We start from the raw sequence: 24,018 nt of genomic DNA, 5'->3' as shown, positions 1-24,018 counted from the left end.
AATGCTGTAAAAGAACAGATCTCTCATGCTTCAAGTATAGGTTAATCCAGGGGCTTGGGGGGGCGCGAGTGGTTGACTGGGGGGGCGTGGCATTACGAGATTATTATTATTATGAACCGGTGGTACACGAGATTGAGCCACGGTTCATCAAGGGGAGGGGGCCTGGCGAAAGACGCGCTTGGTATGCGAGTTCGAGCCGTGCCTCATTAAGGGGAGGGGGGCGTGGCGGAAGCCGCGCCTGGCATCTGCGCCGAAGCTGTGCTTCATCAAGGGGAGGGGGCGTGGTGCGAGGGGGGTGCAAGTCGCGCCTGGCACACGAAGGGGGGCGCATGCCTAAGAAGGTTGAAAACCCCTGGGTTAATCGAATGTCCGGTATTTAAGCGTCCCATTTATCCAATGTATTGAATTTAGCATCTTTTTATTTAGAACTTCTCCTGTATTTTATGCATAATGTATAATATGCATCAGGCACACAAATGTTTATTCTTTATTTATTTATTAGGATTTATTTTATTTTATTTTATTTTTTTATGCATTTTCTCCTCTTTTTTTCTCCCTTTTTAGCGCGTCCAATTGCCCGATTGCGTCATGCTTCCTCTCCACCAATGACGATCCCTGCTCTGATTGAGGAGAACGAAGTGTGGGCAGCATGCCATATGCATCTTATCACCTAAACTTTGACGAGTGCAGTGCATCTCAGCACTGTGTACAGAGAGACACACCCTGAGAGCACTCTTTTCTCATCTCTGTACAGGCGCCATCAATCAGCCAGCAGAGGTCGTAATTGCACCAGTCATGAGAGAGAGACCCCATCCGGTTAAGTCCCGCCCATATCTGAACAACAGGCCAATCGTTGTTCATGTGGCCGCTCAGCCTTAGCCGGCAGGGTTTGAGATTCGATACGATGTATTCGAGATCCAGCTCTGGTTCCAGCGTGTGTTTTTACCGCTGCGCCACCTAGCGGCCATTTATTAGGATTTTAACGTCATGTTTTACACTGGTTACATTCATGACAGAACAGGTAGTTACTGGTTACACAAGATTCATCAGTTCACAAGTTTAATGTCAAACAGTCATGGACAATTTTGTATCTCCAATTCACCTCACTTGCATGTCTTTGGACTGTGGTAGGAAACCGGAGCTCCCGGAGGAAACCCACGCAGACACGGGAAGAACATGCAAACTCCACACAGAAAGGACCCGGATGGCCCCACTTGGGGATCAAACCCAGGACCTTCTTGCTCTGAGGCAACAGTGCTACCCACTGAGCAACCGTGCCACCCCAGGCACACAAATGCACATGTAATACATTTGCACACCCAAGTATTCCGGTGAGTACCAATCTGGTTACCCCATTGTTATATGGATGTTTGTCCAATGCATATAAAAAATTTTTGCAGGTAAAATCTTGAAATTGACAAATCCAAGCATTAGACAATTTAAATTGCATTTGTTGTTATATATATGCACTACGTTATGCCACCATCTCTCTAACCATATAATCTGGTCCCTCTGTCCATACATAAAAATTTAAAAGTTGGTCTTAGCCCTTAGTCTACATCTTTATCACATTCTGCCTTTACACATTACACACAAACAAGTGTACTTTATTACCGAACACATGAATCAATCATTCACAATCTATGCTGGAGAAAGTATGTGGACCTCTGTGTTCATAATAAGAGACTGGTGATGCAAAGGTTGCGTATAATGAGTGGCACACAATGACCCATCAATTACAGCTATTCACAATCAATTAAAAAGATAGGTTTCTGAACATTGGGATATATTTTAAGAAGTGAATAAAAACCTGTCTATTACTTAATTTTTTATTAATTATTTATTCTAAGGATAGAGTTTTGGGCGCATGTGTTTTTCATCTCTCTTTTCAATGTTCATGGTGGTACATACAGACAAAGATTGTGTTAACTTTTCTTCATTTAAACTGGTTGCAAGTGTTGCACATGTAACTTACCACAGCTAGGTTTAAGTACAAAATAAATTAGCATTGCATAATTGAACTCCAATCATTTTAAGAAAGTTCTATTTTTCTGTGTGGAATCATATCAGATTAGACTGTTTTTTCTAAACAAAAGAAAAAAAAGTGAAAGACAGGTGAACGCCAAAGCATCTGTATTACATCAGTTTTCTAGGAGCACTGGTGCATTGTCTGGAAATAGTGCAGGGGTGCCAACATTGGCACATATATACTGATCAGCCATTAAAACCACCTTCTTGTTTCGACACTCACTGTCCATTTAATCAGCTCCCCTTACCATATAGAAGCACTTTGTAGTTCTATAATTACTGACTGTAGTCCATCTGTTTCTCTACATACTTTTTTTAGCCTGCTTTCATCCTGTTCTTCAGTGGTCAGGACCACCATAGTACCACCACAGAGTAGGTATTATTTAGGTGGTGGATCATTCTCAGCACTGCAGTGACACTGACATGGTGGCGGTGTGTTAGTGTGTGTTGTGCTGATATGAGTGGATTAGACACAGCAGTGCTGCTGGAGTTTTTAAATACCATGTCCACTCACTGTCCACTCTATTAGACACTCCTACCTAGTTGGTCCACCTTGTAGATGTAAAGTCAGAGACGATCGCTCATCTATTGCTGCTGTTTGAGTTGGTCATCTTCTAGACCTTCATTGGTGGTCACAGGACGCTGCCCACGGGGCGCTGTTGGCTGTATGTTTTTGGTTGGTGGACTGTTCCAGCAGGGACAGTGAGTTGTTTAAAAACTCCAGCAGCGCTGCTGTGTCTTATCCACTCATACCAGCACAACACACACTAACACACCACCACCATGTCAGTGTCACTGCAGTGCTGAGAATGACCTACCACCCAAATAATACCTGCTCTGTGGTGGTCCTGGGAGAGTCCTGAACACTGAAGAACAGTATGAAAGGGGGCTAACAAAGCATGCAGAGAAACAGATGGACTACAGTCAGTATAGACTACAGTGAGTGTGGAATCAAGGAGGTGGTTTTAATGTTATGGCTGATCGGTGTATATAATAATGAAAGTACTGCAGTACTACCTCAACCTAGGTTTCCCAAGGTAGCGCTGAGGTTTCTGTCTTATGTTCCTTCAGTTAAAAGCCACAGAAATACAGAGATAATTTTATTCTGCATTTGGTACACAGTGCTTAAGAGCCTAAAACTTTTGATCTCATTTTAAAGTTCTAATTAAAAAATGCTTTAAAAATCATGTGCATCTCTTTCAGTGGAATCTAATTATCTGCTGTACAGAGATATTGCTCCTTTACTTAGTGGTCAAAACAAAGTGTAAATAATTGTCAGAAATATTCTTTTTCTTGTAAGTTCATTATTAATAATAAAAGACTGTATGCACTGCTACGCAGCGTTGGCTTCACCAGCATAAAAGATACAGCTCTGACATGATATAAAGGAAATATAAAGGAATAACAGAGCAGTGCTAGAAAATCTGGGGAATGTAGTCAATAACATATTGTCAGACTGGTAATAAAACAGTGCATTAACTCTGAAGCGACCACATACTGTCTGTTGTTTGCCAAGCATTTATTTAGTCTGGAGATGGTGATAGTGGATGTCTACAATTTGAAAACTTATTTAAAAAGTACATATAATTTCACTTCTGCATGCTGGCTGGCACACTATGCATTTAGTATTGAAGAATACTGCAGCAGTTTCCCAACAAATCACTTTCCAGCAGAGCTGTAAAATTTACATATGTGCCACACTTACCCTGCAGTTACCCAGCTCCTCTGCTGTTAAAATGATGGTTCCACATTTCTTCCCTGGAATGCCCCTGAAACCCAGCCAAATAAAATATGTATTAGTCATCAAGTCTGCATACTCATGCCACATTTAATTTGAATGTGAATAGGTTTTGGATAACATGAACAATAATACATTACCCACATAATAATGCTCGATTGTAGAGCACACAATGTAGAAAATCTTTCGCAAACATTTTTCTCAATGGTCTGATTCAGTCAAGTTATGTTCTGGCTGCTACTGCTGACAAAATGTCTCATTTTTATTCTAAAGATATTATACACCACATAAAAAACATACATAACAGTTTAAACAATACAAGCTTTTACTTTTTTTTATATATCCTCTACTGCATAAAACCCAACAGGCCAGGAGAGTGAAGATTAACACAGTGGCATTCAAGAATTTGGATATGACCAAATAAAATTGCAGCAGAGCATACACCGATCAGGCATAGCATTATGACCACCTTCCTAATATTGTGTTGGTCCCCCTTTTGCTGCCAAAACAGCCCTGACCCGTCGAGGCATGGACTCCTCTAGACTCCTGAAGGAGTGCTGTTGCACTATCTGGCACCAAGATGTTAGCAGCAGATCCTTTAACTCCTGTAAGTTGTGAGGTGGGGCCTCCATGGATCGGACTTGTTTGTCCAGCACATCCCACAGATGCTTTATTGGATTGAGATCTGGGGAATTTCGAGGCCAAGTCAACACTCGTTGTTGTGCTCCTCAAACCATTCCTGAACCATTTTTGCTTTGTGGTAGGGCACATTATCCTGCTGAAAGAGGCCACAGCCATCAGGGAATACCGTTTCCATGACAGGGTGTACATGGATGGCAGGACCCAAGGTTTCCCAGCAGAACATTGCCCAAAGCATCACACTGCCTCCGCTGGCTTGCCTTCTTCCCATAGTGCAGCCTGGTGCCATGTGTTCTCCAGGTAAGCAACGTACACGCAACCGGCCATCCACGCTGGTTTACCACTGTTCCTTCCTTGGACCACTTTTGATAAATACTGACCACTGCAGACTGGAAACACCCCACAAGAGCTGCAGTTTTGGAGATGCATCACGATTTGGCCCTTGTCAAACTTGCTCAAATCCTTATGCTTGCCCATTTCTCCTGCTTCTAACACACCAACTTTGTGGATAAAATGTTCACTTGCTGCCTAATATATCCCACCCACTAACAGGCGCCGTGATGAAGAGATAATCAGTGTTATTCACTTCTCCTGTGAGTGGTCATAATGTTATGCCTCATCGGTGTAGATCAGGGGAAGGATAGAACACATATCTAAGGCTTTACATGTTTCCAGGACCAGGATCACAGTGACTTTAATTGTTTTACAATATAAGGAGCTTTACACAAATTTTAACCTTCCTAGAGTTGGCAGTCTGACCACACAGTGCAGGTGATGGTCAAACCCAATGGTCAGTTGTAATAAAGAGAAGCCTTGGGCTGCTGAGTAAGCAATTTACCACTGTCCCTTAGGAGAACTTGTAGTATCTGTAAATTTCATTCATTCATTACTTTCATGTATTACCACTACTTTGTCCTGTGGCAACCCCTGTTCTGAACTGCTTTGCTTGGGGGGGCAGTAAAACATAATGGGTGGGCATGTCGTGACATGTGGAAGTAAGCAAAGAAATAACTTCACACTGAACAGCAAAACGCATTTTTGTGATTGGTTCAGAGAAAATTCTAAAAAAAAAACAGCCTTTACTTGCGTTGTGCTAGAGCGGGGGGGCTGTGGGTCAGTGAGGGCCCTAGCGCCAGTCCTGTGGTCAACCCAATGGTCAGTTGTAATAAAGGAAAGACTTAGGGCTGCTGTGTGTGCAATTTACCACTGTCCCTTAGGAGAACTTGTAGTATCTGTAAATTTCATTCATTCATCACTTTCACCACTTTATCCTGTAAGGTCTGGTTTTCTCAGAATCACTGGGCAGAAAATGAAGTAACACACCCCGGACAGCAGTAACATACCTATTCATCGCAGAGCCTCGGCCATCCTTTTACATTGTTAGTCTGTACCAGATGCCATAGCCAACCTGTCCGCATTTCAAGGGGTTTTTCCCTCCACTGACAACTATTGGTGGATATTTGTATTTCTGAGATTCTGGCCATAACAGTCTGGCCCAATCAAGTCAAGTCAATCAGGTCTGTATGCCTGATCATATCTTCTACGTTTAATGTGTACCACAACCATCAGCCCAACATATACAGTCGTACCTTGTAACCTAACATCCCCTAAACTCTAAATCTTTGAAATTCGACGCCCTTTGTCAAGAAATCATTCAATTGCATTACAGTGTTTTTGTATTATATTTGTGTTATTTTTAGTGTATATATGCCAAAAACAACCCATTATTTTACATTAGCCTGAAATATAAGCAGTTCCACATGAGCATGGAATGCATTAACAGGTTTACCATACATCCTTATGGAAAAAAAATACCTTGAAACTCAACGCCTTTTAAACTCGATGCCACTCCCTGAACCAACTGACATCAAGTTTCAAGGTACCACTGTACATCCTTTATAAAGATCCTTATTAGAAGACTTAAAATGCTTTTTTTTCATTATAAACATGACAAAGTATTGTTTTATCAATTTCAGCCATATACTCATAATAGTCAAGTCTAGTCAAATGTATTTGTAAAACCCCTTTTACAATAGACATTGTCTCGAAGCAACTTAACAGAATCCAGGACTGACAGTCCAAAAACCCCTGTTGAGCAAGCCAAGGGCAAAAGTGGCAAGGAAAAACTCTCTTAAAATTACAGGAAGAAGCCTTGAGAGAAACCACATTCAGTAGGGACATATCCTACTTGGGTGGCCTAGAGAATTATTTAAATTATACCATGAAATTATATAATTATATAGCTTTTTAAATACCTGATTAATTGAATAATACACCAGCCCTGTGAGGGACAGCTGTGGCCTAGTGGTTAATGTACTGGACTAGTAAGCCAAAGGTTGCTGGTTCAAGCCTCACCACTGCCAGGCTGACACTGCTGGGTTCCTGAGCAAGGCCCTTAACCCTCAATTGCGTAGACAATAAACTGTCACAGTACTGAAAGTCGCTTTGGATAAAAGCGTCTGCTAAATGCCATAGATGTAAATGTAAACTTATTATTGCAGACAGTTCAAGCTCCAGAATTTGGATCTCAGTGGTGTTACCGAGTTGGCCAAGTGTTTGACAGACAAAATTGGCCGTGTCTGAGGGGGAAAAGTTTGGATGGAATTTTTCCATATTGCTGCTACTAATGCAGCCTTTGCTGTCTGGTTGAGGCACCAGCACAAGTGGTGGAGGTGATACATATGGCGTAGAATGACTCTTTGTGCACAGTATTGTTCTTTGTAAGAATCCACTGCTTGCTGTATAAAGAAGCGGCAGACGACTGTACCAGTCAGATTTCAAGGAACTGTAGTGTAATGTAGGAATTGTAGTGGGGAATTGAAAATGACTAAATTGGTAAACAACAATTGAAATTAATCTAACAAATAGTTTGCTGTCGCTGCATTCAGCTTAAAACTGGATGTGACAAAATATTTGACATCAGAACTACATAGCTATAAACTTCCAAACAAATCCATTTTAACTTTAGATTTATTACTGGAACACTTTTCAGCAGAGCTGAGCATGAACCACAAAAACAAGGCAGCTTATACGCACCAATGGACAAAATATGCCGGTGATATTTTATAAATGTACAGAATTTGCATAGTCTTATTTTGATGGGGCACAAACATCTTGGATGACAAAACGTGTTGAAAATGCACCATTTCATTTCCTGTTACCAGTCTCACTAATGTACAGGGCTGTTTGTTATAAACTAGGCTTTAACTTTTTCAAATGCCAATGCTTTACAGCACAGCCAAGCAGAATCAATCACGTTCCCGCTTTCTCATGCCGCATTTCTATTCATCTCAGCTGACACTAGTATTATTTTTTGAATTGATTTACTGAGTGGAAGCTCAGTGGTTAAGGTACTGGAATAATAATTAGAAGGTTGCTGGTATAATTCCCTTTACCACCAAGCTGGCACTGTTTCGCCCCTGAAAAAAGGGGGGGGAAAGTTGGGACAGTATGGAAAATACAAATACAAAAAAAAACACAGTGTTCCTTACATTTACTTTAACTTTTATTTGATTACAGACAGGATGAACCTGAGATATTTCATGTTTTATTTGCTCAACTTCATTTCATTTGTTAATAAACATCCATTCCTGCATTTCAGGCCTGTAACACATTCCAAAAAAAGTTGGGACAGTAAAGCATTTACCTCTTTGTAATGTTGCCATTCCTTTTCACCACACTTAAAAGACATTTTGGCACCGAGGATACCAAGCGATTTAGTGTTTCAGCTTTTATTTTTAAGACGTGCAACAGTACGGGGTCGTCGTTGTCGCATTTTTCATTTCAAAATTCTCCACACATTCTCTATTGGGGACAGGTCAGGACTGCACTCTCTTCTTCCTCAGCCATGCCTTTGTAATGTGTGCAGCATGTGGTTTTGCATTGTCTTGTTGAATGCATGGACGTCCCTGGAAAAGATGACACCTTGAAGGCAACATACGTTGCTCTAAGATCTCAAAGTACTTTTCTGCATTAATGCTGCCATCACAGAAGTGTAAATGACCTTTGCCAAGTGCACTGACACAGCCCCATACCATGACAGACCCAGGCTTTTGGACTTGTTGCTGATGAAAGTCTGGATGGTCCTTTTTGTCTTCGGGCCGGAGCACACAGCGTCCTGGAGACCTGGAGTGGTGATTCATCTGACCACAATACACGTTTTCACTGTGTGATGGTCCATCCTAGATGCCTCCGAGCCCAGAGTAGTTGACATTGCTTCTGGACATGGTTCACATAACGCTTCTTTTTGCACAAGTTTAAAGTGCATGTAACTCCGTATTGTAGTGCTTAACAAAGGTTTGCCAAAGTAATTCCTCACCCATGTGGTTATATCAGCTATTGTTGAGTGACGTTTCTTGATGCAGTGCCTTCTGAGGGATCAAAGATCACAGGCATTCAGCTTAAGCTTGCACCCTTGGCCTTTACGCACTGAAATTCCTCAGTTCCTGATTCCTTGAATAGTTTAATGATATTATGCACTGTAGAGAGAGAAATATGCAAATCTCTTCCAATCTTTCTTTGAGGTACATTGTTTTTAAACATGTCAATCATTTTTTCATGCATTTGTTGACAAACTGGAGATCCTCCGATCATCTTTGCTCAGCAAAGACTCAGCCTTTCCTGGATGCTGCTTTTGTACCAAACCATGATTACAATCACCTGTTGATATCACCTGTTTGGAATCACATCATTATTTAGTTTTTTCACCTCATTACTAGCCTTAAATTGCCCCCGTCCCAATTTATTTTGGAATGTGTTGCAAGCCTGAAATGCAGGAATGGAGGTATATAAACAAATGAAATGAAGTTGAGCATATAAAACATAGCATCAAATAAAAGTCAAAGTAAATGTAAGGAACATTGCATTTTTTTTATTTGCATTTTCCATAGTCCCAACTTTTTCTGATTTGGGGTTGTACATAATAATAGGTATAAAGTTAAAAGGTATTGTGTGTGTAAAATTAAAATTAATATTTCCACTGGAGATACTGTATTTGCTAGCCGCCAGTGATTGACTACTAGTTTAACGTTAAATATCTTTGCTTCTGATGTCTTATTAACTTGAAGTCAGTACGACACACCTCTGCTTCTTGAACTGCATAAAAGCAGTGCTGATCAAACAAAGGTTTAACAAGAGATGCTAACAAAGCCAGAGTCTTAATGGAAGAGAGAATATTTTTACATACTGATAACACATGTAAATGGAAAGCAAGACCAGACATAGATTCAGAATTACGTCTGTTATTTGCCACCACTGTTTACAAAGCTTCTTGCTTTTTGCACCAGCTGCACTTTGGCATCTAATTTTGTATAGAAATGCCTGATTTAAAATAAGGCTGTGATTTATGAAGGCACTTCTCAGCCTTAGAAGTTGTGTTGTGTTTGTGAGGCTAATTTAGCATTCTATCTCGGGCACAAATCAGAGTGAAGCAGAGCTCTGGTCAAATCCATGGATTGTAATTTGGGTTCTGCTCAGGCTCGTCCCACACTAGGATTTAAAATGTTTACTTCCAGGAAATGAAATGACATTTTAATTAAATTCCTGCTAATACAATGCTTTTCCAGCTGGTCCAGATATTCTGAAGCATGTGAATAATGTCCTCCCCTGTAAATGTAATTTAACTGGATGAAGCAGTGTCATATAAAGCTACAGGAATGAAGGCATCTGGGAAGGTTTGCATGGTCATTGACTAGAATAAAAAACAATGCTGGTACTTAAACAAGAAATGTAGCAGGTGGAGAATAGCTTGTATTTAAACAAATAGCACAGAATGCAATGCTGGGAGATTGAAACAAACTCAGCTCATTAATTATGCTAATTGCCATATACAAGTTTATGCAAATGTTTGGGCACATCTGCTCAAGCGTTATACACTATAATATACTTTTAAAGTATGCAACCTGAGCAGCAAACAATTTCAAAAGAACATACAGTATAATATATAAATATGTCATTGTGCACCTACATCATATGCTCTTGTTGTAATATATGTATTGTGTGTTTGTACATACACCGACCAGGCATAACATTATGATCACTGACAGGTGAAGTGAATAACACTGATTATCTCTTCATCACGGCACCTGTTAGTGGGTGGGATATATAAGGCAGCAAGTGAATGTTTTATCCTCAAAGTTGATGTGTTAGAAGAAGGAAAAATGGGCAAGCATGAGGATTTAAGCCAGTTTGACAAGGGCAAAATTGTGATGGCTAGATGACTGGGTCAGAGCAGCTCCAAAACTGCAGCTCTTGTGGGGTGTTCCTGATCTGCAGTGGTCAGTATCTATCAAAAGTGGTCACCTTCTGATGCATTCTCCCAGTGTTGTACCAGATTTTTAATGCCATCAGCAGAAAATGCCACTGAACATCTTCTTGGCATTCTGACTCCCCTAAATGCTTATTGGGATTTAGGTCAGGTGATTGTGGAGAAAAGTATGTGACAGTCAGCACTTCTTGATCTTCACTTGTCTTTAAGTATGTATTACAAAACTTTAATGTTTGAGATATGTTATGGATATGTTAGACTTTGGTGTCACTGTATGCTAATGTATATACTTGTAGGCATTTTGGGCAGCGTGCAACAAAACAGAACAGAATGAAACCTCATGAGTTTTCAGACAGGTCATGGATCTGTCCATATGATGTAAAACATCCCTTTTTGTTTTAGAGAGATAAGCTATGCAATCAAAGGCCATTGGACCATTAGAACCATTACCTTTTAGTTTAGGCCAGGATTAAGTGGGGAAAAACACCTGATTTATCATGTGAAACTAAGACAGCATATTGTTTTAGTGGCTGGTTGATGGCGATTATAAACACAATGAAATCCCATTAAGGGAGCTGAAGCTAACCCAGACGTGCTGGTTTTCAGTCAGGCATTCATAATCTGTACAACTACACTGAGATTTAAATTCTGATTGTATTTTTACTCACAGGCTTACTTTGAGCCATGATTTAGTTTTAAAGAGTTTCAGATGTACATGTGATAGGAAATCACAGAAAACAGTCAAACAAAACAAAAAATAAATAAATAAAAAATAATTTGGCCTCTCAGGTGGCGCAGCGGTAAAAACACATGCTGGAACCAGAGCTGGGATCTCGAATACATCGTATCGAATCTCAGCTCTACCTTGCCGGCTGAGGCTGAGCGGCCACATAAACAACGATTGGCCTGTTGTGCATATGGGCGGGACTAAGCCGGATAGGGTCTCTCTCTCATGACTGGTGCAATTACGACCTCTGCTGGCTGATTGATGGAGCCTGCACAGAGATGAGAAAAGAGTGCTCTTAGGGTGTGTCCTATCCATACACGAAGCTAGGCTGCACTGCACTTGTCAAAGTGTAGGTGATAAGATGCATACGGCATGCTGCCCACTTGTCGGAGGGGGCGTGGGTTAGCTTCGTTCTCCTCAATCAGAGCAGGGATCGGCATTGGTGAAGAGGAAGCATGATGCAATGTGGCAATTGGACGCGCAAAAAAAAAGGGGAGAAAATGCATAAAGAAAATATTTAAAAAAAAATTAAACAATAATTTGATGAGATGCTACAGCTACTTAGATAATGCATTTACTAAAAGCATTGACACCACTGCGCCATCACCCCATGCTATTAATGAGTGCTCGTTTCCTTCGTCTTGAAATACTTTGCTGTTAAATGAGCCGTTCAATTGCGATGAATGCAAAATCATTTTTGTTGGACAAAAACACACGTATTAGATATTTATCTAAATAAAACACATCTAAACTATCTAACACACATCTTAACTGCTCTAACTGTTCCAAGATTGTATTAACTTCACCAGCAAAGCGGCCAGCATTATTCACGCTACTGAAAACAGATAAATCAAATACCTATGCAGTTATGTGTAACACCTAAAATCACCTATAGACCTTTAGGAACCCCTAATTTAATCTATGTAAATATACACCGATCAGCCATAACATTAAAACCACCTCCCTGTTTCTACACTCACTGTCCATTTTATCAGCTCCACTTACCATATAGAAGCACTTTGTAGTTCTACATTTACTGAGTGTAGTCCATCTGTTTCTCTGCATGCTTTGTTACCCCCTTTCATGCTGTTCTAGAATGGTCAGGACTCTCCCAGGACCACTACAGAGCAGGTATTATTTGAGTGGTGGGTCACTCTCAGCACTGCAGTGACACTGGCATGGTGGTGGTGTGTTAGTGTGTGTTGTGCTGGTGTGAGTGGATCAGACACAGCAGTGCTGATGGGGCTTTTAAACACCTCACTGTCACTGCTGGGCTGAGAATAGTCCACCAACCAAAAATATCCAGCCAACAGCGCCCCATTGGCAGCGTCCTGTGACCACTGATGAAGGTCTAGAAGATGACCAACTCAAACAGCAGCAATAGATGAGCGATTGTCTCTGACTTTACATCTACAAGGTGGACAAACTAGGTTGGAGTGTCTAATAGAGTGGACAGTGAGTGGACACGGTATTTAAAAACTCCAGCAGCCCTGCTGTGTCAGATCCACTCATACCAGCACAACACACACTAACACAGCACCACCATGTCAGTGTCACTGCAGTGCTGAGAATGACCCACCACCTAAATAATACCTGCTCTGTGGTGGTCCTGTTGGGGTCCTGACCATTGAAGAACAGAGTGAAATCAGGCTAAAAAAAGTATGTAGAGAAACAGTCAGTAATTGTAGAACTACAACGTGCTTCTATATGGTAAGTGGAGCTGATAAAATGGACAGTGAGTGTAGAAACAAGGAGGTGGTTTTAATGTTATGGCTGACCAGTGTATGTTCTAATACAGTTGTATGCAAAAGTTTGGAAGCCTTGGGCTTCCTAGTTTTACAAACTATTTAAGACAAAATAACATCTGCTAATGTTATTGCATAGTAATTAGTACATCATCAAGTAATTAGGCCTTGATTGACTTTGACTGAATGGTTTTATAGAGTAGATCATGAATTCTCATTAAGAAATGTCAGCTAATCATTCTAATGTGTAATACATTTCTTGACTCTTCAAACCTTCTCTAAGCAGCTAAATGAAAATATAAAAACAAAGCTGTCCAGAATGTCATTAAGAAATAGCAGCTGAAGGGAACTGTGAAAGTCAAGGCGAGATCTATAAAGCTAAGAAAACTAGACAGAACTGCTGTCAGGTGTTTTATTTCTTTGACATTTCGGCATGCGTACAAGCAAATGACCTACAGGAAAGTTCAGCTGACACACGAGTGGTGGTTTACCATTCTACTCTGCAGTGTTGTTTAGAAAACTGAAGCTTACCTGCAATGTCATAACAAATATCAACATTTAAAGTTCGCAAAACAACATCTACATGAGCCAGAGTAGATAAAGATGAAGTACATTTGAAATACATAACTCAAAATTCATCATGAACTGTTCTAGGAAATGCAGGCAGAATCTTGTCACAGACCCCTGACTAGAACATCATTAAAATCTGAGAGTAAATCTGTGTATGTAAGACATCTCAAGAGAATCTTTAAAATATAAGGTAAAGTGGGTAAAAAAATTTCTAAAACAAGGATAAAAGGTGTTTAAAGTAGGGCTTAATTAACGCAATTAACATGTAAATAATTTAACCGCGATAAAAAACAATTAATTCAGAATAAAATTGTAATCAAGCGATTTTTATTGTGCTATGTTTGTGCCACTTTAAACATACGTCACTGTGGTAACTTGCGCTGCTTTAACATAGCAACATTGTGTTTATACTGTATAACAATAAAACGGCCCTTTTCCAGTTTGCGGTTGTGAGTTACAAATTACTCGAGCTGCTGCTGCTCCTACACACTGTGAATACTGCTGCTGCTACATACTGTTAAAAAAAATTAATTTTGAAAAAATTATCACTAAACAAAATTACAGTTATTAATTGACGCTTTAATATCATCTTTGGTCAAAGCACGGATACGAGTTACAGGCAAAATGAGCTCAGACTCAAAATCTTTAAAACTCAATGCCCTTCATTGAGAAATTTGTACCCTTAAACTCAACAATTCCCTTAAACTCAACAATTCCCTTAAACTCAATGTTTCCCTTAAACTCAACGTGTGTGCGACTGCTGCTTTGCTCAGCGCTCGATTTGAGCGATGCGGTAAAACGTTATGCAGACACAAGACGAATCTGCATTTGTGTGGAACAACTGTCAAATTTACTCCGAAAGCTCCACATGTATCTCTGTTCAGCTGGATTTTTCTTCTGTTTCACTTTTAAACTTGTGTTACAGCTTAATGGTTCTGAGAAATTGTAAGAATCAGCTTTTCTGAGAGAGTCGGTTATAAAAAAAAAATAATGCAACTTAATGTATTAAAAGAATGACATAGAAACACTAAACCACTAAATAACTACTGCTTATTTGTTCTCTCCACTAATTAGGAAGCATAATAAAACAATAAAGAAGTAAATATAAAGTGCAGGTTTTATTGCATTTTTGATTGATTTTTAACTGTTTTATATATATATTTGTGTTATTTTCAGTGTATAAGTGTCAAAAATAACCCCATTATTTTACATTTGCCTAAAATATATGCAGTTCCACGGGACCATGGAACGCATGAACAGGCTTCCCATACATCCTTATGGGAAAAAATACCTTAAAACTTAATGTCTTTTAAATGCAAGACCTCTCCCAGAACCAATTGACGTTGAGTTTCCAGGTACCACTGTATTAGTAACTATTTAATAAAAGGATTTTCAGGTTTGGAAAAGAATGTAGTTGATGTTAAATCCTCAGCTGTAAGGGCTACTTTTTAGTAACTCTTGTTATAACTGTGAGCTCCTGTATATTAGCTAAACACTTTATTTGCTCCCCTCGGCTTCTACTGCCTGGATGTAATGGCTCTAACAATGTGCTGTGACTGATAGCATTCATATATGTAATTCTGTTACGTACTCTCCACTTGCCCATGAGCTACTTCACAGCTTGGCTCTAAATCTCAGTGGAGTTAGTTGAAACTGACCGCATTACTTTGTTAAATATATATTAACCTGAGTTGCACCACAAAAACCCAGAAAAAAATGCAACTTCAACCAAAATAAAAGTGATCTGGTGATGAAATACTGGCTGTGTATGCACTTTTACCCTCTTTGTAAGCTCCAAACTCAATTGAAGTGTAGAGATTGGCCAATTGCGAGACAGCAATAAATGAGATAATGCACAATTTTTAATTTATGTCTTTACAAAACCCACAGCACGTAAATCACTGTACACCTTAAGGTATTAAAGCCAGTTTTACAACTGAATGTTTTATAGGACTGCGTGTCCTCTGTGGGGTCTGTGAAATAAGGCAAAGTAAAAGTGAACAGTTTATTGAATAATCAAGTTACACTGTTTTGTAACTCTCCACAATTAGCAGGTAAATTAGTAACAGGTAAGGGTATCATGATTGGGTTTAAAAGGAAAATCTACCAAAGGCTCAGTCAGTCTTTAAAAGCAAAAATGGGTTGTTGCTTTACACAGTGATGATTTACAAAGTACAAACCAAAAGATAGTGGACACTTGTAATGATTCCACATTTCAGCTAGTTGTCAAGAAAAAATGGAGATTAAAAAATGGACATTAAGTTCTCTGTGCCAAAGAGGAAAAGCTCATCCAGTCTTATAATAGATAAAAGTGCAAAATCAAGCATCTGTCATGTTATTGGGATGCATCAGTGCAACATGGGTGAGATGCATGTGTGAATGTACCAGTGAAGCAGAGGCGTAAATTGGGATTTTGAACATATGAGACATACACCGATCAGCCATAACATTAAAACCACCTTCTGTTTCTACACTCACTGTCCATTTTATCAATCCACTTACCATATAGAAGCACTTTGTAGTTCTACAATTACTGACTGTAGTCCATCTGTTTCTCTGCATGCTTTGTTAGCCCCCTTTCATGCTGTTCTAGAATAGTCAGGACCCCCACAGGACCACTACAGAGTAGGTATTATTTAGGTGGTGGATCATTCTCAGCACTGCAGTGACACTGACATTGTGGTGGTGTGTTAGTGTGTGTTGTGCTGGTATGAGTGGATCAGACACAGCAATGTTAATGGAGTTTTTAAACACCTCACTGTCACTGCTGGACTGAGAATAGTCCACCAACCAAAAACATCCAGCCAACAGCGCCCCGTAGGCAGTGTGTTGTGACCACTGATGAAGGTCTAGAAGATGACCAACTCAAACAGCAGCAGTAGATAAACTTTACATCTACAAGGTGGACCAACTAGGTATAAGTGTCTAAGAGTGGACACGGTATTTAAAAACTCCAGCAGCACTGCTGTCTGATCAACTCATACCAGCACAACACACACTAACACACCACCACCATGTCAGTGTCACTGCAGTGCTAAAATCCACCACCTAAATAATACCTGCTCTGTTGTGGAACTACAAAGTGCTCCTATATGGTAAGGGAAGCTGATAAAAAGGACAATGAGTGTAGAAACAAGGAGGTGGTTTTAATGTTATGGCTGATCGGTGTATGCTGACATCAAGGCAATGTTGTATTCTGAGACGTCCATTCAGCAAGTACTAAGCGGAAGAGACGCCAGTGCAGAATGCAGGGGCGAGACGAGGAGGGCTGTACACGTGTCAGAAGAGGCGTGTACAGCGACGTGCTCTCCTTGGATGCAATCGAGTATCCCTCAGCAGCGGAAGACAAAGGACCTTAACTTGTCAGTGCCGAAGACGAAAAGCTGTGATTTGTAAATCCACATTGTCTGGAAATTAAGCATTTTTTATGCTGACCTTCTTGGTTTTATGCTGACCTTCTCATTCTAAAATTCATGCCTGCAACAGGTTCTAAATAAGTTGGGAAAAGTAAGATTGGACTTTTTAAAAACATCATAAACAAGTGATAAAAATGATGATTTCCTTCAGGGCAAAGAAGAAAAGAAACATCCAGATTGTTCCCAATGTAAAATGAACGTAAAATTCATGGTCTGTCATGTTACAGTGATGTATTAGTGCCCATGGCACGAGTAATCTGCACATCTGTGAAAGCACCATTAATGTTAAGAAATATGAACACATTGTGGAGCATCATATGCTGTCTTCTAGATTTCAAAAACATCCAGTTAAACATGACAACACCAAGCTACATTCTACATGTGTTGCAGCAGAAACCAGAGTTTCAGACTAAACATTATGGTAAACATGATCCTGTTTCATTTGGAATGTGTTAAAGGCATCAAATTTAAAATGAGCATATAATTTTAAATAAGAAAATTTAAAAGAAATACATATAATAATACAGTGGTACCTTGTAACTCAACGTCCCCTAAACTCAAAATCTTTGAAACTCAACGCCCTTAATCGAGAAATTTGTACCCTTAAACTCAATGTTTCCCTTAAACTCAACATGTTTCGTTTGTTTTTTAAAAATGTATTTATTTAATTTCAAATTAACAATGAACAGTCGCTTTGTTCAGTGCTCGGCTTGAGCGGTGCGGCAATATGTCATCAAAGTGTGCATATGAGAGGAAACCTCATTTGTATGGAATAACCATCAGATTCACTCTGAAAGCTCCACATGTATCTGTGTTTACCTGAATTTTCCTAACTGTTTCACTTTTAAACTTGAAATTGTAATAATCAGCTTTTTATTTTAGTGTTTTTATATTATATGTGTGTTATTTTCAATGTATAAGTGTAAAAACAACCCCATTATTTTACATATGCCTAAAATATATGCAGTTTCACAGGACCATGGGACGCATTAACAGGTTTCCCATACATCCTTATAGGAAAAAATACCTTGAAACTCAACGTCCTTTAAACCTAACGCCACTCCCAGAAACAACTGACATTGAGTTTCAAGGTACCACTGTACTAATAATACTACTACTAATAATACATTAATAAAAAAAGAAACAGTTTAAACATTACATGTTGAGTTAAAACATGACATATTGTGTAGATTGAAGAATGATATATCACTGTTTTTTGTTTTTATCAACATTTTAATGTCTCAAAAGCTCTGTAAAAGTCCTGGCTATTTATCATTTACAAGAAATTCAATATTTGTATTTTATTTTATAGACTTTCTGTACTATAATGTTATGTTAAGAGTTATGGTAATCTTCATTCCCTTTTTAACCAATAAATCCAATCTCTTTACAATAATTCAGTAAACAGCATTTAACACAACCCAAGCAACTGCAGGTTAAGGGCCTAGCAGTGTTAGCTGTGTGCTAGTGAGACTTGAACCCTCAATTTGCCTTTTTACTGATTATTCTACACGTAATCACCCATAACAAATTAGTAATATGTTTTATGTATTTTTAAAATCTGTTACTCAGTCACTCACTCACTTTCTTAACCGCATATCCAATTAGGGTCGCGGAGGGGATGCCGGAGCCTATCCTAGCTTTTTCAATGGGCGTAAAGCACACAGTAACACCCTGGACGGGGCGCCAGTCCATTGCAGGGCAGACACAGACACACACACACACACACATTCACCTATAGGGCAATTCAGTGTCTCCGATTAACCTGACTGCATGTTTTTGGACTGTGGGAGGAAACCGGAGCTCCCAGAGGAAACCCACGCAGACACGGGGAGAACATGCAAACTCCACACAGAAAGGACCCGGACCTCACCGTCTGGGGATCGAACCCAGGACCTTCTTACTGTGAGGCGACAGTGCTACAACAGTGCTACACCGAGCCTCCGTGCCACCCTTAAAGTCTGTTAAAGATCATTATGTAATCCGGTGTATTCTGTTTCCTTTACTTACTATTTATTTGTATTAATTGTTTCTTTCTTTGTTTATTGGAATTTTTTGACCATGTTTTACTCTCTGGTTACATTCATGACAGCATACTGCTTTGTGGCTCAAACTGTTGTTGCTTTTAGATGTTATTACTTCAAAATCGCCAACCAGAGCAGCTCCACCACAGCATGAATTTGACCTTGTTGGCTTCATGTGTGTATAGAAAAATTGCCTGGTTGATGTTCTGCACTCTTAGAGCTGTTGAAAATACGTTTTCTGACCTTGATCTCCACTTAAATATGGACTAACACTTTTTCCCACAAAGAGCTCAAGTAGCAATTCTTTAATTTCTCCTCTCCTGTCACTGCTATCTAATAGAACAGCTGCTCCCTGCCAAAAGGCCCCTAAAGTTTTTATCCTGTACGTCTTGTATAATGGCCTGATACTTCAGATTTACATTTATGCTTTCTAATGACACCACAAGAGGGTTTGAGTTACATTAAATGCATCATGTTAATTTGCTTTACCGCTAAGAGTCCCCTTCCTTTCCCTTTGCTCAGTAAAATCAATACCAGAGAGAATGATATAAGACATTGTGGCTAGAACTGACCAGAGCTAAAAATGTAATTACCACAATGGAGGTTTTATAAGAACTAGAAAGCGGTTAGCATTAGCAGCAACCAGGAGTCTTGAGTGTTTTTACTCATTACTCAAAAACATATTCAGACAGATCTGCATTGGAATGATTACCAGAACTGTATATTAACTCTTAAAACAAAAACTTATAACAGTCAATATGGTACATTACCACAAGATCACTCGTAAATTGGAGGAATTATCTTTTAGAAGGCAACAAAAAATTCATAGACTGACCTGTCTATATTTTTTTGTGCAAAGTTGCAGTACACAGTGGAGAGCTATATGTTTTAATCTTCCCACTATTTAATGTAAATCACTGTCAAAACACGAGCTGAAACCAAGACAGCCTGGAGTACTAAGTGTGTGTAAGTGTGTGTGTGTTAGAGCATGGAGGCTGATTTATAACATTATACTTTATCCTAGAGTCACATTTCATGTGCTGCAAGTAAGGAAAGGCTCATTCAACCATAGCTAACAGACTTGCAGCGCTCCTGATATCATTTCCTCTCAACAATCATTTTGTCTGAGACACACACGCAACACACACAGGGAAACTGTACACACACAGAAACTGTACAAACAGCAAACTTCCTGCAGTGAGAGCTGAGCAGTAGGGGGTGAATCTATACAGACTGTTGAGGCACAGTGGGTAAAATCTCTCACAAAGCTCTTAAAAAAAGTCCTTCAGCTTCTCCCACTAGTCACACTAGCACTCGCTCCATCAGATAAAGAGATTTCAGGAGTCTAGCAAAACTGCCTTTTTTTTTTTTTCTTCAGTACGTACACACAGTCTCTACCTTAGGCTTAGTCACACCTCCACATTAATCTCACTTGTGTCATGAATTTATCCTCGTTGTGATTCTGCTCAATCCTGGGAATGGGCACAGTGGCGCCAATCCATCACAGAGCATTTCACATTGATTTATTTACTTATTTTACATTCTTGTTTCGTTGTAAGAAGGAGTAACCAGAAAAACCCCAAGCAGACATAGAAAGAAAATGCAAAACTCCACAAAAGAGTGAGTAAATGGAAGGACTGAACCCAGATCCTCAGGACCCATGTAACTGTGTGCCACCCAATCTAGCAGCCATGCTACTGAGCAGTTTGTTAGAAAATGCTATTTTTAACACATCTACAGGGAAATGCTTTTTGCCAATGTAATTGTTTTTTATTCAATTTGACCCCTAGGGTCATCTGGGTACAGAAGTGAAACCCCTCCCACCCACAGCATGTTTTTAAACAGTTACAGGTAAATATACTGTAGGTCTTTTCTTGTTCCGGGCACTTCATTGTCTAATAATGTATTAAAGCCACTAGCCTAAATAGCCTACTGCATTTCTTATAAACTGTTTTAATTAAAATTGATGTGTAATTCTACACCAATTTCTAACAGGTGTATAAACTCAATTATTTAAAAAAATTATTATTTGCCACTTCATGGCAACAGTTTGCAGAAGGCCACCTTTCTGTTCAGGCATGACTGAGACCTGTTCCATAAAGACATGCTTTAATGAGTTTGGTGTGAAGAAACTCCACTAGCCTGCAAAGAGCTCTGATCTTTACCCCATTAAACACCTTTGGGATACTTGGAACTACTAGCAGGGCTTTCTTAGTCAATAACATTGCTTGACCTCTCAAATGACCGCCTAATTAAGTGGGCACAAATTCTTAAAGACAAGCTCCATCATCTCTTTAAAAGAAGGGTGAAGCCGAGAGAAAGAAGAGGAGGGGTTCGGGGGAAGAGGGTTTGACTCTATATTAATGCCTATGGTTTTGGAATGAGATGGTCAACAAGCTAATGGTCAGGTCTCAAACCAAATTCAAAAAAACTGTCCTTCAAGCCACTCAAGGAGGAAGGATCTCTGTTAAGTCTGGTTCCTCTCAAGGATTCTTCCTTGCCACTGTCACCCTTGGCTTGTTTAACAACCAGTGATAGCTCAGTGGTTAAAGTACTGGACTAGTAAACAGAAGGTTGCCGGTTCAAGCCCAGCCACCACCAAGTTGCCACTGTTGGGTCCCTGAGCAAGGCCCTTAACCCTCAATCGCTCATCGTGTTCCGCTCATTGTGTAAGTCGCTTTGGATAAAAGCGTCTGCTAAATGCTGTAAATGTAACAGGGTTTTTTTTATTTATCCTGAATGCTGTTGAGACAGTGTTGCTTTGCGACAGTCTATTGTAAAAATCCCTGAACAAATACATTTGACATGACTTACTTTTGAGCTTATACTGTAGTTTGGCATTGAAGTGTATTAAGTTCCAATCTGTTAAGTCTTAAGCTATTAACCTATACACCGATCAGCCATAACATTAAAACCACCTCCTTGTTTCTACACTCACTGTCCATTTTATCAGCTCCACTTACCATATAGGAGCACTTTGTAGTTCTACAATTACTGACTGTAGGCCATTTATTTCTCTACATTCCTTTTTAGCCTGCTTTCACCCTGTTCTTTAATGGTCAGGACCCCCACAGGACCACCACAGAGCAGGTATTATTTAGGTGGTGGATCATTCTCAGCACTGCAGTGACACTGACATGGTGGTGGTGTGTTAGTGTGTGTTGTGCTGGTATGAGTGGATCAGACACAGCAGCGCTGCTGGAGTTTTTAAACACAGTGTTCAATCACTGTCCACTCTATTAGACACTCCTACCTAGTTGGTCCACCTTGTAGATGTAAAGTCAGAGACGATTGCAGCTGTTTGAGATGGTCATCTTCTAGACCTTCATCAGTGGTCACAGGACGCTGCCCACGGGGCGCTGTTGGCTGGATATATTTTTGGTTGGTGGACTATTCTCAGTCCAGCAGTGACAGTGAGGTGTTTAAAAACCATATCAGCACAACACACACTAACACACCACCACCATGTCAGTGTTACTCCAGTGCTGAGAAAGATCCACCACCCAAATAGTACCTGCTCTGTAGTGGTCCTGTGGGGGTCCTGACCATTGAAGAACAGTGTGAAAGCAGGTTAAAAGTATGTAGGCAAGGCAAGGCAAGTTTATTTGTATAGCACCTTTCATACACAGTGGCAATTCAAAGTGCTTTACATAAGGAAAAATTAAAAATTAAAAGCATTAAAACATTCCTGAGATCTAGAACCTCAGAAAGACTTCTTGTAAACATTTAGTTACAATTAAAAACATGAAATTCAAACGAGAGATAAAAATTAAGAACTTGAAAAATTAAAAGAAAATATTGTAAAATATACCCTACAATTTGGTAAATACGAAATTAAAACAAGAGAAATAAGCAAATAAAACATAAAAACTAAAAGAAAATATAGTAAAATATACCTTACAGTTTAGAGAATATGGAATTAAAACAAGACTAAAAGAAATATGGTAAAATGAGGGTAATAGTAAAAATATCGAGCTCAACCATAGGCACAAGAAAAAAGAAAAGTTTTTAACCTGGATTTAAAGATTTCTATGTTTGAGGAACATCTAATATCTCCTGGCAGTCTGTTCCAGTTATATGCAGCCCAACAACTAAATGCTGCTTCACCATGTTTAGTTTGGACTCTGGGCTCTACTAGCTGACCTGAGTCCATGGATCTAAGAGATCTACTGGGTTTATATTCTCTGAACATTTCTGAGATGTATTCTGGGCCGAACCCATTCAGTGATTTGTAGACCAGTAGCAGCACCTTAAATTCTATTCTGTAACTAACCGGAAGCCAGTGTAGAGATTTTAGAACTGGAGTGATGTGCTCAGTTCTCTTTGTCTTGGTTAAAACTCTTGCAGCAGCGTTCTGAATGAGCTGTAACTGTTTAATGGTCTTTTTGGGAAGTCCAGTTAAGAGACCATTACAATAGTCCACCCTACTGGAGATAAAAGCATGGATGAGCTTCTCTAGGTCTTGTTGACACAGTAGACCCTTGATTTTGGCTATATTTCTAAGATGGTAGAAGGCTGTTTTGGTGATGGTTTTAATATGGCTGGTGAATGTAAGATCTGAGTCTATTAGAACGCCAAGATTTCGGACTTGGTCTTTGGTTTTTAGAGCCCGGGAACTGAGGTGCTCACTGACACTAGACCTCTTTTCTTTGTTGCCAAACACCACAATCTCTGTTTTGTCCTTATTTAACTGTAAAAAATTCTGGCTCATCCATTTATTGATGTCCTCTAAACACTGACACAGTGAATCTATTGGGCTGTAATCATCTGGTGAGAGAGCCAGATATATCTGTGTGTCATCTGCATAACTATGGTAATTAATGTTGTTAGCCTGTAGCATTTGGCCTAATGGCAGCATATAAAGAT

General features: G+C 39.6%; 1 protein-coding gene across 2 annotated transcripts in view; it reads right to left on the bottom strand.

Annotated features, from left to right (window-relative positions):
* The window catches only part of cpne5a (copine Va), a 183,063-nt gene that overhangs the window by 86,337 nt on the left and 72,708 nt on the right, over window positions 1-24,018 (bottom strand). For both annotated transcript variants that reach the window (XM_062998353.1, XM_062998354.1), the window contains one exon: window positions 3,734-3,797. In XM_062998353.1, the coding sequence (XP_062854423.1) occupies window positions 3,734-3,797 (64 nt within the window). The remainder of the gene's footprint in view (window positions 1-3,733; window positions 3,798-24,018) is intronic.

The sequence above is a fragment of the Trichomycterus rosablanca genome, chromosome 7 (assembly GCF_030014385.1).
Source record: "Trichomycterus rosablanca isolate fTriRos1 chromosome 7, fTriRos1.hap1, whole genome shotgun sequence".
NCBI lineage: Eukaryota > Metazoa > Chordata > Actinopteri > Siluriformes > Trichomycteridae > Trichomycterus > Trichomycterus rosablanca.
The sequence above is the reverse complement of the archived record's forward strand: the minus strand, read 5'-3'. Positions and strand labels throughout refer to the sequence as shown.